Genomic DNA, 17393 nt, shown 5'->3' with positions numbered 1-17393 from the left:
ATCGGCAGACTTGATGGCCTTGGTTTCTCAAATGATTGCCTCGCCTGGTTCACCAACTACTTCTCTGATAGAGTTCAGTGTGTCAAATCGGAGGGCCTGTTGTCCGGACCTCTGGCAGTCTCTATGGGGGTGCCACAGGGTTCAATTCTTGGGCCGACTCTCTTCTCTGTATACATCAATGATTTCGCTCTTGCTGCTTGTGTGTCTCTGATCCACAGACGACACCATTCTGTATACTTCTGGCCCTTCTTTGTGTTATTAACAACCCTCCAGACGAGCTTCAATGCCATTATAACTCTCCTTCCGTGGCCTCCAATTGCTCTTAAATACAAGAAAAACTAAATGTATGCTCTTCAACCGATCCTTCACTCATGCTGCCAAACATACCCTTGAAAAACTGACCATCCTACCGATCCTCGACTTCGGCAATGTTATTTACAAAATAGCCTCCAATACCCTACTCAATAAATTGGATGCAGTCTATCACATTGCCATCCGTTTTGTCACCAAAGCCCCATATACTACCTACCACTGTGACTTGTACGCTCTCGTTGGCTGGCCCTCGCTTCGTACTTGTCGCCAAACCCACTGGCTCCAGGTCATCTACAAGACCCTGGTAGGTAAAGTTCCCCCTTATCTCAGCTCGCTGGTCACCATAGCAGCACCCACCTTTAGCACGCGCTCCAGCAGGTATATCTCTCTGGTCACCCCCAAAACCAATTCTTCCTTTTGCCGCCTCTCCATCCAGTTCTCTGCTGCCAATGACTGGAACGAACTACAAAAATCTCTGAAACTGGAAACACTTATCTCCCTCACTAGCTTTAAGCACCAGTTGTCAGAGCAGCTCACAGATTACTGCACCTGTACATAGCCCATCTATAGTTTAGCCCAAACAACTACCACTTCCCCTACTGTATTTATTTATTTATTTTCCTCCTTTGCACCCCCATTATTTCTATCTCTACTTTGCACATTCTTCCACTGCAAATCTACCATTCCAGTGTTTTACTTGCTATATTGTATTTACTTTGCCACCATGGCCTTTTTTTGCCTTTACCTCCCTTATCTCACCTCATTTGTTCACATCGTATATATACTTATTTTTCTACTGTATTATTGACTGTATGTTTGTTTTTTTCCACATGTAACTCTGTGTTGTTGTATGTGTCAAACTGCTTTGCTTTATCTTGGCCAGGTCGCAATTGTAAATGAGAACTTGTTCTCAACTAACCTACCTAGTTAAATAAAGATGAAGTAAATAAGAAATAGTGTAAGACTTTTGAGCAGAGCTCTATGAGCCCATATGGATCTGGTCAAAAGTAGTGCACTATAAAGGGTTTAGGGTACCATTTGAAATGCAGAGAGATGGTCCCTGGATGACAACGTCCTTGTTTACCTCTACATTCACGTCAGATCACTAATCACTCCAATGACCTCCATAACAGGATCACATCACAGGTTGAGTCAACATGAGAAATCTCCCAGCAGCAAAGATAACTGACACTAAGCTGGCCAACTAGACAGTTCTTAGTGGAACAAAGGATCCGCGTGCTCAACTCTATCTACGTACAAGTCTTTGAGTGCAGTGCTGTAAGGACACATGATAGAAAAGGAAAACCTCCAGTCACTGTCACTAGTCTTAAGATAGCAGCATCAGAGGTCACAGAAGTAAAATAACTAAGACTTTCTGTGAGTTCAGGTCTTTCTCTCTCTTCCGACTAGCCTGTCCTGCCAGTTGTATATTGTACTGAGTACAGTCGAGCGCTATTGTTCTACTAAATCACATGGTGAGAGTGCCTCCAGCTCCATTCTTTGTCCCACAGCTGGAGGTGGGACTGTTGGGAACAGAACAGGGAATACGATCTGGGAATTCCACAATCTCGAGACATTCGGATCCAACTGACATTCCAAAGTCCCTTTTCCTTTCCTCCATGGAGAAACGGCTGGACTGCATCCCAAATAGCACCCTATTGCCTGTAAGTGCACTAATTTTGACCAGGGACCATCAAAAGTAGTGTACTATATAGGAAATAGAGTGTCATTTGGGACGTACCCCAGGTCTGGCAGCGAGCCAGGACAAGAACTGCCTGTTACTACACAACCATAGCTGTAACACTGTGTACAGTGTAATCATGTTACTGTGTACAGTGTAATCATGTTACTGTGTACAGTGTAATCATGTTACTGTGTACAGTGTAATCATGTTACTGTGTACAGTGTAATCATGTTACTGTGTGCAGTGTAATCATGTTACTGTGTACAGTGTAATCATGTTACTGTGTACAGTGTAATCATGTTACTGTGTGCAGTGTAATCATGTTACTGTGTACAGTGTAATCATGTTACTGTGTGCAGTGTAATCATGTTACTGTGTACAGTGTAATCATGTTACTGTGTGCAGTGTAATCATGTTACTGTGTGCAGTGTAATCATGTTACTGTGTGCAGTGTAATCATGCAGTGTAATCATGTTACTGTGTACAGTGTAATCATGTTACTGTGTGCAGTGTAATCATGTTACTGTGTGTGTAATCATGTTACTGTGTGCAAATCAGTGTAATCATGTTACTGTGTGCAGTGTAATCATGTTACTGTGTGCAGTGTAATCATGTTACTGTGTGCAGTGTAATCATGTTACTGTGTGCAGTGTAATCATGTTACTGTGTGCAGTGTAATCATGTTACTGTGTGCAGTGTAATCATGTTACTGTGTACAGTGTAATCATGTTACTGTGTACAGTGTAATCATGTTACTGTGTACAGTGTAATCATGTTACTGTGTACAGTGTAATCATGTTACTGTGTACAGTGTAATCATGTTACTGTGTGCAGTGTAATCATGTTACTGTGTGCAGTGTAATCATGTTACTGTGTACAGTGTAATCATGTTACTGTGTGCAGTGTAATCATGTTACTGTGTGCAGTGTAATCATGTTACTGTGTGCAGTGTAATCATGTTACTGTGTGCAGTGTAATCAGTGTGCAGTGTAATCATGTTACTGTGTGCAGTGTAATCATGTTACTGTGTACAGTGTAATCATGTTACTGTGTGCAGTGTAATCATGTTACTGTGTACAGTGTAATCATGTTACTGTGTACAGTGTAATCATGTTACTGTGTGCAGTGTAATCATGTTACTGTGTACAGTGTAATCATGTTACTGTGTGCAGTGTAATCATGTTACTGTGTGCAGTGTAATCATGTTACTGTGTGCAGTGTAATCATGTTACTGTGTGTGTAATCATGTGTAATGTAATCATGTTACTGTGTACAGTGTAATCATGTTACTGTGTACAGTGTAATCATGTTACTGTGTACAGTGTAATCATGTTACTGTGTGCAGTGTAATCATGTTACTGTGTACATGTTACTGTAATCATGTTACTGTGTACAGTGTAATCATGTTACTGTGTGCAGTGTAATCATGTTACTGTGTGCAGTGTAATCATGTTACTGTGTGCAGTGTAATCATGTTACTGTGTGCAGTGTAATCATGTTACTGTGTGCAGTGTAATCATGTTACTGTGTGCAGTGTAATCATGTTACTGTGTACAGTGTAATCATGTTACTGTGTGCAGTGTAATCATGTTACTGTGTACAGTGTAATCATGTTACTGTGTGCAGTGTAATCATGTTACTGTGTACAGTGTAATCATGTTACTGTGTACAGTGTAATCATGTTACTGTGTGCAGTGTAATCATGTTACTGTGTGCAGTGTAATCATGTTACTGTGTGCAATCATGTTACTGTGTACAGTGTAATCATGTTACTGTGTGCAGTGTAATCATGTTACTGTGTGCAGTGTAATCATGTTACTGTGTGCAGTGTAATCATGTTACTGTGTGCAGTGTAATCATGTTACTGTGTACAGTGTAATCATGTTACTGTGTACAGTGTAATCATGTTACTGTGTGCAGTGTAATCATGTTAATCATGTTACTGTGTGCAGTGTAATCATGTTACTGTGTACAGTGTAATCATGTTACTGTGTGCAGTGTAATCATGTTACTGTGTACAGTGTAATCATGTTACTGTGTGCAGTGTAATCATGTTACTGTGTGCAGTGTAATCATGTTACTGTGTACAGTGTAATCATGTTACTGTGTGCAGTGTAATCATGTTACTGTGTACAGTGTAATCATGTTACTGTGTACAGTGTAATCATGTTACTGTGTGCAGTGTAATCATGTTACTGTGTACAGTGTAATCATGTTACTGTGTACAGTGTAATCATGTTACTGTGTGCAGTGTAATCATGTTACTGTGTGCAGTGTAATCATGTTACTGTGTGCAGTGTAATCATGTTACTGTGTTACTGCAGTGTAATCATGTTACTGTGTGCAGTGTAATCATGTTACTGTGTGCAGTGTAATCATGTTACTGTGTGCAGTGTAATCATGTTACTGTGTGCAGTGTAATCATGTTACTGTGTGTGTAATCATGTTACTGTAATGTAATCATGTTACTGTGTGCAGTGTAATCATGTTACTGTGTGCAGTGTAATCATGTTACTGTGTGCAGTGTAATCATGTTACTGTGTGCAGTGTAATCATGTTACTGTGTACAGTGTAATCATGTTACTGTGTGCAGTGTAATCATGTTACTGTGTACAGTGTAATCATGTTACTGTGTGCAGTGTAATCATGTTACTGTGTGCAGTGTAATCATGTTACTGTGTGCAGTGTAATCATGTTACTGTGTGCAGTGTAATCATGTTACTGTGTGCAGTGTAATCATGTTACTGTGTGCAGTGTAATCATGTTACTGTGTACAGTGTAATCATGTTACTGTGTACAGTGTAATCATGTTACTGTGTGCAGTGTAATCATGTTACTGTGTACAGTGTAATCATGTTACTGTGTGCAGTGTAATCATGTTACTGTGTTATGTTATTGCCAAAATGACATGAAACCCAGCACGGTGGAGGGAAAAAAGGTCCGGCAGGTCACCAGAAGTAGGTGTGTTACCAAGGTGTGTGGCCGACCAACCTATCCCTACAGGGGATGCTCCTTCCTCTTCTTGCACAACAAGATTCCCTTTATAGGAACATTCCCTGGCAGTGTCCCAAATGGCACCCTATTCCCTAATATAATATAGTGCACTACATTTGACCAGGATTCATAGGGATGCAGACTTGGAGAGTGGCTGGTGGAGGGTTGAGCTGACCCTGCTAATACAAGCCCTAATCATTACCCTAATCCTGACTGCCTGGTTGGCTGCCAACAACATGACAGAGATGCATGAGAGTCCGGAATGATACAAGTGGTTAACAAAGCTAACTGGTTATACTGTTAAGTGTAGATCAACACCTATACAACATGATTTAACGAAACATGCTCTTGTAAAAAAAAAAATACAATCACTACACTAGACTTGTCTACATTCTAAAGAAATAAGAGTAACTCTTGAGAGACAAATGCTCCCTGTATTAGTCCGATAATAGAAAACAGAAAATAATAGAAAATCCCAAATATTCTCAACTATGTAATGACCAGACTGTAAGAAACAGATGGTGGTTTACTCACTGGTTATCCTCATCATACAGTAATGATGTGGTTCTACAAATGTATTAGTTCTCCTCTTCCCACACAGCAGTAAGTAAGGTTAGATTCCAGCTTCCTAGCACCACGACCTGCTGCTGAGCGATACTGATCTCTACGGATCCCTTTCACATCCAAACATCCCTGTTTCTCAATCCCCTCTCCTTTTCTCCTTCTCTCTCTCTCCCTCTCTTTCCATCTACCCTCAAACCGCCATGTGGCCACCCTCTGATCTCTCTCCAGCTCCACCCCTTTCTGCTGTTCCCCACTCTTCTCCCCTCCTTGTACCCTCTATCCCTCCTCTACCCCTCCTCCATCCCTCCTCTACTCCTCTACCTCTCCTCCATCCCCTCCTCTACTCCTCTACCCCATCTCTATCCCTCTTCTACCCTCCTTTACCCCTCCCCTACCCCTCCTCTACCTCTACCCTCCTCTACCCCTCCCCTCCTCTATCGGAGAGGGTAGAGGAGCCCCTCTATCCTCCCATCCTCTATCCCACCTCTACCCTCCTCTTCCCTCCCCTATCCCTCCTCTACCCTCCTCTTCCCTCCCCTACCCCTCCTCTACCCCCCCTCCTCTACCTCTACCTCTCCTCTACCCCCCCTCCTCTTCCCTCCTCTACCCCTCCGCTACCCCTCCTCTACCCTCCTCTAACCCACTCCTCCTCTATCCCTCCTCTACCCTCCCCTACCCCTCCTCTACCCTCCCCTCTTCTACCTCTACCCTCCTCTACCCCTCCCCTACCCCCGCCTCCTCTTCCCTCCTCTACCCCTCCTCTACCCTCCTCTTCCCTCCCCTACCCCCTCTACCCTCCCCTCCTCTACGTCTCCTCTACCCCTACCCTCCTCTACCCCCCCTCCTCTTCCCCTCCCCTACCCCATCCTCTTTCCTCCTCTACCCCTCCTCTTCCCTCCCCTACCCCTCCTCTACCCTCCTCTTCCCTCCTCTTCCCTCCCTCTCCTCTATCCCTCCCCTCCCCTCCTCTACCACTCCCCTCCTCTATCCCTCCTCTTCCCTCCCCTACCCCTCCTCTATCCCTCCTCTACCCTCCCCTCCTCTACCACTCCCCTCCTCTATCCCTCTTCTTCCCTCCCGTACCCCTCCTCTATCCCTCCTCTACCCTCCCCTCCTCTACCACTCCCCTCCTCTATCCCTCCTCTACCGTCCCCTATCTGACCTCTACCCAACCTCTATCCCTACTCTATCCCTCCTCTAACCCTCCCCTACCCCTCCTCTACCATTCCCCTACCCCTCCTCTATCCCTACCCTACCCCCCGGTACCCTCGAACCCAGCTCTGCCCACTACATCTCTCTCAGCACATTTTTGGCAGAGAACATCATGCCAGGAGCCAAGCAACAGAAGCTGTGCGTACCAATGCATGTGTGCAATGTGGGACTTTTCTCTCCAAAGACGTAATCCCAATGAAACCTCATCACTACAATCAAATGCTACAGAAAAAAAGAGTATAGTTTGGATCCGTTGCTTGAGAATCCTTTACTCATCCCAGATCTTACCCTTCTACCACCTCCTCCCTGTCACACAGTCAGAGAGCTGGACATTGTTCGATTTAGAGGGGGAGTAAGGGAGAAGGCGGGAAGGGGAGGGAGAGGGAGGACGGGGTGGAGGGGGAGTTTCTTGATCCAGATGTTTTTCCAGCAAATCGACGGAATGGAAAACCGTGGGCAGCTAAAGTGGGGAAAACCAAAGCATGACATAAAACCATGACATAAACCGTCAACAATCAGCAGCCATGAATCTTACTTAGATCCTCAGAAAGCATCCCAAATGTTACCCTACTCCCTATTTACTATTTAGTGCATGAGAGAGAGAGAGAGAGACAGTGGGAGAGACAGTGGGGTGTGAGAGAGAGAATACCTTCACAATGGTGAATCACTAACACATTGAAAGAGAGAGAGAGAGTAAAGAAAGAGAGAGAGAGAGAGAGAGAAGAGAGAGAAAGAAAGACAGAGAAGATTAAAGAAAGAAAGAAAGAAAGAAAGAAAGAAAGAAAGAAAGAAAGAAAGAAAGAAAGAAAGAAAGAAAGAAAGAAAGAAAGAAAAAGAAAGAATGGATAGAAAGAGCGAGCGAGAGCTGTGGCTGTGAAAACAATAGTTTAGGGCAATACTCCCCTGCTGTCTGTCTGACTGCCCTGGGGAAGGATTCAGGAGGGACAGCAGCCTGGTCACAAACAGACTACTGCTGCACACAATTATGATCACACTACCTTACATTAACAGCCTGAGGCAGACAGACAGGCAGGAGGAAACAATATGCCCCTTCTAGTCAACCACAACCACCACCACAGATGTCTCATGTCTGAAACAAGCCTACATTTCCTCCTGTCTCTGTCTAACATTTCCTTGTCTAACAGAGTTCAATTGTGAATGGACAACAGGAAGTGCTAATTGAGGCTTAAGTAGTTGTCTATAAATAGTAGTCTATGCCCCCATACCACAGCCCATACTTCAATACTATACCCCCTCATGCCCCCATACCACAGCCCATACAATACCCCCTCATGCCCCCGTACCACAGCCCACACAATACCCACTCATTCCCCCGTACCACAGCCCACACAATACCCCCTCATGCCCCCGTACCACAGCCCATACCCACAGCCCACACAATACCCACTCATTCCCCCGTACCACAGCCCACACAACACCCCTCATTCCCCCACAATACCACAGCCCACACAATACCCACCTCCCCATGCCCCACAATACCACAGCCCATACCACAGCCCACAATACCCCTCATGCCCCCAATACCCCCTCATGCCCCGTACCACTCATTCCCCGCCACAGCCCACACAATACCCCTCATCATGCCCCCGCCCATACAACACCCCCTCATGCCCCCGTACCACAGCCCACACAATACCCCTCATGCCCCGTATTACCCCCTCATTCCCCCGTACCACAGCCCATACAATACCCCCTCATTCCCCCATACCACAGGCCATACTCATATTCAGAGGGGTTGGGTTAAATGCAGAAGACACATTTCAGTTGAAGGCATTCAGTTGTACAACTTTCCTTTCTTTCCCACTCACTCCCTAATCTACCCAACACCATGTGAGGCAAGTGAGATAGAGTGGGAGTGTATGAGAGAGAGAGAGAGAGAGAGAGAGAGAGAGAGAGAGAGAGAGAGAGAGAGAGAGAGAGAGAGAGAGAGAGAGAGAGAGAGAGAGAGAGAGAGAGAGAGAGAGAGAGAGAGAGAGAGAGAGAGAGAGAGAGAGAGAGAGAGAGAGAGAGAGAGAGAGAGAGAGAGAGAGAGACAGTGGGAGAGACAGTGGGAGTGTGTGTGAGAGAGAGAGAGAGAGAGAGAGAGAGAGAGAGAGAGAGAGAGAGAGAGAGAGAGAGAGAGAGAGAGAGAGAGAGAGAGAGAGACAGTGGGAGAGACAGTGGGAGTGTGAGAGAGAGAATACCTTCACAATGGTGAATCACTAAAACAATACGGAAACACACTATGGAAAAAGAAGGAACAGCACGTCAGAAATCAGCTCAATGTAATTGAAGAGTCCATAGAATCTAACCACTTCTGGAAAACTCTAAACAAACAACAACACAAAGAGTTATCTATCCAAAACGGAGATGTTTTGGCTCAATAACAAAGAACAAACAGCAAAAACATCTACATGATCAAATACAAATCTTAGAATTAAATATTAAAGACAAACCGGAACCCACTAGATTCTCCAATTACATTGAATACTACTGGACAAAATATAAACCTTCCAACCCAAAAAGGCCTGTGGGGTTGATGGTATCCTAAATGAAATGATAAAATATACAGACTACGAATTCCAACTAGCTATACTTAAACTCTTTAACATCATTCTCAGCTCTGGCATATTCTCCAATATTTGGAACCAAGGACTGGTCACCCCAATCCACAAAAGTGGAGACAAATTCGACCCCAATAACTACATTGGGATATGCGTCAACAGCAACCTTGGGAAAATCGTCTGCATTATCATTACCAGCAGACTTGTACATTTCCTCAGTGAAAACAATGTACAGAGCAACAGTGAAATTGGCTTTTTACCAAATGGCCAGTGGGCCTGCTAAACAAATTGTTCGAAAGTGGTGTTGGGGAAAAACATACAATATTTTAAAATCCATCTAAACAAACAACAAATGTGCAGATAAAATTGGCAAAAAACACACATTTATTTCCACAGTGCCAGGGGGTGAAACAGGGATGCAGTCTAAGCCCCACCCTCTTCAACATATATATCAACAAATTGGCGAGGGCACCAGAACAGTCTGTAGCACCTGGCCTCACCCTACTACAATCTGAAGTCAATTGTCTACTGTTTGCTGATGATCTGGTGCTTCTGTCCCCAACCAAGGAGGGCCTACAGCAGCACCTAGATCTTCTGCACAGATTCTGCCAGACCTGAGTCCTGACAGTAAGTCTCAGTAAGACCAAAATAATGATGTTCCAAAAAAGGTCCAGGTGTCAGGACCACCAATACAAATTCCATCTAGACAACGTTGCCCTAGAGCACAACGTTACCCTAGAGCACAACGTTACCCTAGAGCACAACGTTACCCTAGAGCACAACGTTACCCTAGAGCACAACGTTACCCTAGAGCACAACGTTACCCTAGAGCACAACGTTACCCTAGAGCACAACGTTACCCTAGAGCACAACGTTACCCTAGAGCACAACGTTACCCTAGAGCACAACGTTACCCTAGAGCACAACGTTACCCTAGAGCACAACGTTACCCTAGAGCACAACGTTGCCCTAGAGCACAACGTTGCCCTAGAGCACAACGTTACCCTAGAGCACAACGTTGCCCTAGAGCACAACGTTACCCTAGAGCACAACGTTACCCTAGAGCACAACGTTACCCTAGAGCACAACGTTACCCTAGAGCACAACGTTACCCTAGAGCACAACGTTGCCCTAGAGCACAACGTTACCCTAGAGCACAACGTTGCCCTAGAGCACAACGTTGCCCTAGAGCACAACGTTACCCTAGAGCACAACGTTGCCTAGAGCACAACGTTGCCCTAGAGCACAACGTTACCCTAGAGCACAACGTTACCTAGAGCACAACGTTGCCTAGAGCACAACGTTGCCCTAGAGCACAACGTTACAACGTTACCCTAGAGCACAACGTTACCCTAGAGCACAACGTTGCCCTAGAGCACAACGTTACCCTAGAGCACAACGTTACCCTAGAGCACAACGTTACCCTAGAGCACAACGTTACCCTAGAGCACAACGTTGCCCTAGAGCACAACGTTACCCTAGAGCACAACGTTACCCTAGAGCACAACGTTACCCTAGAGCACAACGTTGCCCTAGAGCACAACGTTACCCTAGAGCACAACGTTACCCTAGAGCACAACGTTAGAGCACAACGTTACCCTAGAGCACAACGTTACCCTAGAGCACAACGTTGCCCTAGAGCACAACATTACCCTAGAGCACAACGTTGCCCTAGAGCACAATGTTGCCCTAGAGCATGGACAAGCACGACTCCAACACCATCATTAAGTTTGCTGACGACACAACAGTGGTAGGCCTGATCACCGGCGACGATGAGACAGCCTACAGGAAGAAGGTCAGAGATCTGGCCGTGTAGTGCCAGGACAACAACCTCTCCCTCAATGTAGCAAGGAGATGGTCGTGGACTACAGGAAACTGAGGGCCAAACAGGCCCCCATTAATATAGACAGGGCTGTAGTGGAGCAGGTCAAGAGTTTCAAGTTCCTTGGTGTCCACATCACCAACAAACTATCATGGTTCAAACACACCAAGGAGACTGAAAAGATTTGTCATGGGTCCCCAGATCCTCAAAAGGTTCTACAGCTGCACCATTGAGAGCATCCTGACTGGTTGCATCGCCGCCTGGTACGGCAACTGCTCGGCATCCGACCGTAAGGAGCTACAGAGGGTAGTGTGTATGGCCCAATATATCAGTGGAGCCAAGCTTCCTGCCATCCAGGACCTGTATACTAGGCGGTGTCAGAGGAAGGCACCAAAAATGACCTTGACTTACCTGCACCTCCGCACATTAACTTGGTGCCGGTAGCCCCTGTATATAGCCTCGTTATTATTATGTAATCCTATTGTGTTTCATTTTTTACTTTAGTTTATTTAGCATATATTTTCTTCACTCTATTTCTTAAACTGCATTGTTGGTTAAGGGCTTGTAAGTAAGCATTCCACGGTAAGGTCTACACTTGTTATATTCGGCGCATGTGACAAATACAATTTAATTTGATTTACACAGTAGCTAAAGCAAGGGGCTTTTGCAGCACACAAGTAGACTACAAATACATGGTGGGCCGGACATGTCCTGAATTCGTGAAGGGAGCGCTACTGGAGAGCTACTGGAGAGCTACTGGAGAGCTACTGGAGAGCTACTGGAGAGCTACTGGAGAGCTACTGGAGAGCTACTGGAGAGCTACTGGAGAGCTACTGGAGAGCTACTGGAGAGCTACTGGAGAGCTACTGGAGAGCTACTGCCGTGAATTTGGAGCCGGCGAGAATGCGACGCTCCAGCCTTTGGGAAGCTCTTGCGCTCCAGTAAAATTTCCGCTCCAGCTCAGCTCCGCTTGCATACTCTTGTATGGAGTTGAAACAAGAACAGCACAGCTGTAGCAACACTGCATGTACCCCGTGGAACAGCTCAGAAGATCACCCAGAAAGACCAGCCTTTCATCTGGCAGAAAAACAGCTCTTAAACTGACTCTTCGATTCTCTCTTCCAACATAGTCACCAATCCTTTCACCCAGCACAGAGCAGACTTCTAATGCTATTAGAACAATAGATACCTTAGACAACACAGTGACACATACCATGTCTCAACTACACAAGACACAAAGACATACTTACAACAACATACCTTGACAGTCACTCTTACACCCACCACTGTCTTTACATTTCTTCAAGCAATGTCTCAAATGATGTTGCTCTTGCTGCGGGCGAGCACCAAAACATCCAACGTCCACAGGGATGTAAAATGCCATACAGCCTCTTCTGACTCTGAATTTGTTGCACCCGCATGCCCGACTGGCTGAATGCCCTTTCCTTCCAGACTCACATCAAACATTTAAACACAGTGAACCTTTTAGAATGATGCATCCTCAAGTTGTTTTAAAAAAGCAGACATCACATATGTTCTAAATCAGAGCATCTACATGGTGAAGACCGGTCATGATCTCACAGATACACCCGAGTTTTACATTTCTTCAAGCATCACTGTGATTTACAGACCTGTTCCTGGCTGAGGGAAGGATAGGGTAGTGGTCAGGTCTGGTCTCATAGAGTAGTGGTGTTCCCGTCTCCCCACTACTCTTGACCATAGTACTTCCCAGATCTAAACCTCACCCTGACCCACATGAATCCCTTTACCAAGTCCTGGAAGAGAAACCCTGGAAGAGAGGCCTGTACCAGGAAACCTCACGACCCCGGGCAGGGCTGAGAAAACACCTCGACAGATCCCGTCCCGTACACTCTCCACAGCCCCTCACACCTCTACCCCACTCAGCCAGCAGCTCCAAACAGATCATAAATCAAACAGCCATGCATTCTGTGAGATACATACAGTGATCAATCTCAAGCTTTAGCCCCCACCTCAGCCCCAAATTCTACATAAACACTTCCAGGCGCTGGAGCGGGGCCATTTTCCCACACATGCTAAATTGTTTTGACAGCTATCTTGGAGGCCCTTCATAGAGGAGAGAAAAACATCAACTTTGGCTTTTGGAGATTTCCTTTTTCATTTCAACAAGGCATACGTCTGTCACCGCCTCTCAACACATTGTGTACCACCACCAGCCCTCCTCGCCGTTCAGGAATCAGACCATGAGTCGCAAATGGCACCCTATTCCCTATATAGGGCCCATAGGACTTTGGTCAAAAGAAGTGCACTATATAGGGAATATGATTCCATTCAGGATGCATCCAGAGTGTTAGTTGTTAACATTAAGAGATAACCTGAGTAGTTCAGTATGGGACATAGAAACACTACCATACCAGATGACTGATGTAAGTTCCCAAATAGTGAACTACCGGTAGCTACTAAATGATTACACTTAACTCAGAAGTTTTCTTTTCTCAGAAGAATGTTGACATCAAACAACGCCTTTTATCTTCTGTTGTTTTTGGTCTACGAGATATAGAGCAGTGTTATCAAACTAGACATCGGCATGAAAAATCCACAGACCTGTGTGAGGCCAGAGAGCTTTAGAGAGGGCTAATACCTGTGGCCAGAGGTACTGTATAGGGCAGGCTGTAGAGAGAGAGTAGAGCGGTACCTGTTGGTTGGCATTGGTGGGTCTCTGGGTCCAGATACAGGGAGAGGAAACAGGCTCCAGCCAGAGAGAGAGACAGAGAGAGAGAGAGATGGTCCCCACACCACACCACTGCATGCCTGGCTGTCCTCCTGCTACTGCTGCCACAACCACAACAGTCTTACTGACAGTCCCTCTCTCTCTCTGTTCTAACCTCCCCCCCTCCCCCAGTGCAGTCTATAACACAACTGAGTTCTATGTAGTTAGTAACCTTGTCCTCCTGCTAATGGACATTCATGTGCACCACTTTGACAGCTGCCCTCTGTAAATCAGTCACCTATTATAAGCAGTGTGTGTGTGTGTGTGTGTGTGTGTGTGTGTGTGTGTGTGTGTGTGTGTGTGTGTGTGTGTGTGTGTGTGTGTGTGTGTGTGTGTGTGTGTGTGTGTGTGTGTGTGTGTGTGTGTGTGTGTGTGTGTGTGTGTGTGTGTGAGTGTGTGTGAGGGGGGGGTAATATAATGTTGGTGTCTGGCAATGCTGTTTCCCTGTCATAATGTAAGCCTGTATGCCGTAATTCTCCTGTCTTTGATTGCATAGCAAACACTGTCATTTGGTTTTCCATGAGCTGTGTAATACAACTGGAGAAAGATCCTCATGAATAACTGACAAACAGACAAACAGCCAGTTTACTCTGGCCCAGAACCATAGCTATCACACGTACAGGGCTAGGAGATCACACACGCACGCACGCACGCACGCACGCACGCACACACACACACACACACACACACACACACACACACACACACACACACACACACACACACACACACACACACACACACACACACACACACACACTCTCCATGTGGTGGTGCAGTTACACATCACTGCCAGAGGAGGACAGCAGAAAGGATGAACCCAGTGACGTGAGGAAACCGAGTGGAACAGTGACGACAGGCTACTGAATCACCAGGAGGCACAACCAATAACCTCTCATCTCTAACATCTTATTCCACTCGAATTGCCAAGAAAACACCCTGTTTATGTTCCAACACACACACACACGCATGCACGTGCACACACAAAAATACAAACATACACCCACACACGCTCCATCTGAGGTTAATGTAAAGATCAAGAGAGGCCTGGACTTCACTTTCAAATGACACAATCACAGTCCACAGTTAATACATACTGACCTAATAAAGTATTATTTCAGTAACTGTTACTGAGATACAATTAGTTAGTACCATAAGTGAATGCACCAATTTGTAAGTCGCTCTGGATAAGAGCGTCTGCTAAATGACTTAAATGTAAATGTAATGTATGTATGTACCTAGTTATTGACTTGATTTGTGCCACTTTGAACTGGGAAATTATTCCGCTAGTAAGCATTTCCCCTCAAGAACGTGATTGACCTTTGAGTTGAGCTGAGCAGTGAGAGTTTTCTAGCCTGGTTCTGTTAATGTATGACTTGTGTGTAACGTTACACTGGATATCAGGTATGTAGACAATCATTAGCCTGCTCTATGACTGGGCTGGTCTGCACATGACAGCTGTCAGGTTAGACACACAGGCTATAGGAGAGGCAGGACTGCTGCTAACTGGGACCAGGGTTGTCATTTGGCCTGTAGCCTGTGCGACACATCACTTTCCCTAGAGAAATAGATAAGAAGTCCTTGTCTGTCACCATCAGGGTCGTGTTGAGTAGGGCACAACGTAGGCTCTGTCACCATCAGGGTCGTGTTGAGTAGGGCACAGCGTAGGCTCTGTCACCATCAGGGTCGTGTTGAGTAGGGCACAGCGTAGGCTCTGCCACCATCAGGGTCGTGTTGAGTAGGGCACAGCGTAGGCTCTGTCACCATCAGGGACGTGTTGAGTAGGGCACAACGTAGGCTCTGTCACCATCAGGGTCGTGTTGAGTAGGGCACAGCGTAGGCTCTGCCACCATCAGGGTCGTGTTGAGTAGGGCACAGCGTAGGCTCTGCCACCATCAGGGTCGTGTTGAGTAGGGCACAACGTAGGCTCTGCCACCATCAGGGTCGTGTTGAGTAGGGCACAACGTAGGCTCTGCCACCATCAGGGTCGTGTTGAGTAGGGCACAGCGTAGGCTCTGCCACCATCAGGGTCGTGTTGAGTAGGGCACAACGTAGGCTCTGCCACCATCAGGGTCGTGTTGAGTAGGGCACAGCGTAGGCTCTGCCACCATCAGGGTCGTGTTGAGTAGGGCACAACGTAGGCTCTGTCACCATCAGGGTCGTGTTGAGTAGGGCACAGCGTAGGCTCTGCCACCATCAGGGTCGTGTTGAGTAGGGCACAACGTAGGCTCTGTCACCATCAGGGTCGTGTTGAGTAGGGCACAGCGTAGGCTCTGTCACCATCAGGGTCGTGTTGAGTAGGGCACAGCGTAGGCTCTGTCACCATCAGGGTCGTGTTGAGTAGGGCACAACGTAGGCTCTGTCACCATCAGGGTCGTGTTGAGTAGGGCACAACGTAGGCTCTGTCACAGGCTTTCAGCCTACCTCGAAACCTGGGAGGCCGAAGCTTCTTCCTGTTAAGGTACTGTGTCCTTAATATGATCAACATGGCTACATTTTACAGAGGGTTATCATGGCGGCTAGCAGGCCTGTAGCCTGGTTCTATGATGCTTAATAACCCTTAAGTCATACAGCTACTGTACACAACCACCAAGTCATGTAATCTACAGTACACAACAACCAAATCATGTAATCTACAGTACACAACCACCAAGTCATGTAATCTACAGTACACAACCACCAAGTCATGTAATCTACAGTACACAACAACCAAGTCATGTAATCTACAGTACACAACAACCAAGTCATGCAATCTACAGTACAGAACCACCAAATCATGTAATCTACAGTACACAACCACCAAGTCATGTAATCTACAGTACACAACAACCTTGCACCTTCAGTCCACACTGCTAGTTATCACAGTCCTCCTGAGGAGACAGACAGATTATCTCCAGCCTATTACTATTCAGCTGCCCGGCTGTAACTCCTACCAGTAGATGAGGTGCCAACAGTGTCCTGAGCCCTGAGACAGAGAGAGAGAGAGAGAGAGCTAATTGTCTTCACAGAGAGAGAATGGAGCCACTGGCTACAACAAGAGATTCACAGGGGGGGTCAGAGGGCCGTTTTGAAGGGCCACTAGAGGCTCGGGGGTCAGCTAAGAGGTCAGACTGGACAGGAGGACCTGTTCCAAACACAGTGAAGACATGAAGAAGACATGAAGAAAACAAATGGTGTCAGCGAACCAGCCTTTCTTCATGGTTTAGAGTTCTAAGGAAGGAAATCCCCAAGTTATGGAAATCTGCTTTTGTACTGCCTCTGCTGAAAGGTGGAGATCCTTCGCTACTTGACAACTATCGACCCATATCAAAATTGTCTGTACTGTCAAAGGTACTGGAGTCCTTAGTTAGTAGGCAGCTGAAGGTCTACTTCCAAGAAAACAACATCTTAGATGGAATGCAATCAGGTTTTAAGTCTGGCCACAACACTGTTTCAGCTCCATTGAAGGTTTTAAATGACATCCACTGTGCTCTTGATAAGAAGTTACATTGT

General features: G+C 46.1%; 1 protein-coding gene across 19 annotated transcripts in view; it reads right to left on the bottom strand.

The window, feature by feature from the left end:
- Positions 1 to 17393, bottom strand: part of LOC118376901 (stAR-related lipid transfer protein 13-like) — a 134949-nt gene that overhangs the window by 39514 nt on the left and 78042 nt on the right. Inside the window, exon 1 of one of the 19 annotated variants that reach the window (XM_052522059.1) lies at positions 13827 to 13968. The exons of 17 other annotated variants lie outside the window; for them this stretch is intronic. Coding sequence is in view for 1 of the 2 variants with exons in the window: in XM_052522056.1 (XP_052378016.1) it covers positions 5525 to 5540 (16 nt within the window). In the remaining variant the exon portion in view is untranslated. Of the gene's footprint in view, positions 1 to 5524; positions 5706 to 13826; positions 13969 to 17393 lie in introns of those variants that run through there. One more of the 19 variants, XM_052522056.1, reaches the window with a different exon arrangement.

The sequence above is a fragment of the Oncorhynchus keta genome, chromosome 1, assembly GCF_023373465.1.
Source record: "Oncorhynchus keta strain PuntledgeMale-10-30-2019 chromosome 1, Oket_V2, whole genome shotgun sequence".
NCBI classification, from domain to species: Eukaryota; Metazoa; Chordata; class Actinopteri; order Salmoniformes; family Salmonidae; genus Oncorhynchus; species Oncorhynchus keta.
Note: the sequence above shows the minus strand (reverse complement) of the source record. Positions and strands in the feature narration are given on the sequence as shown.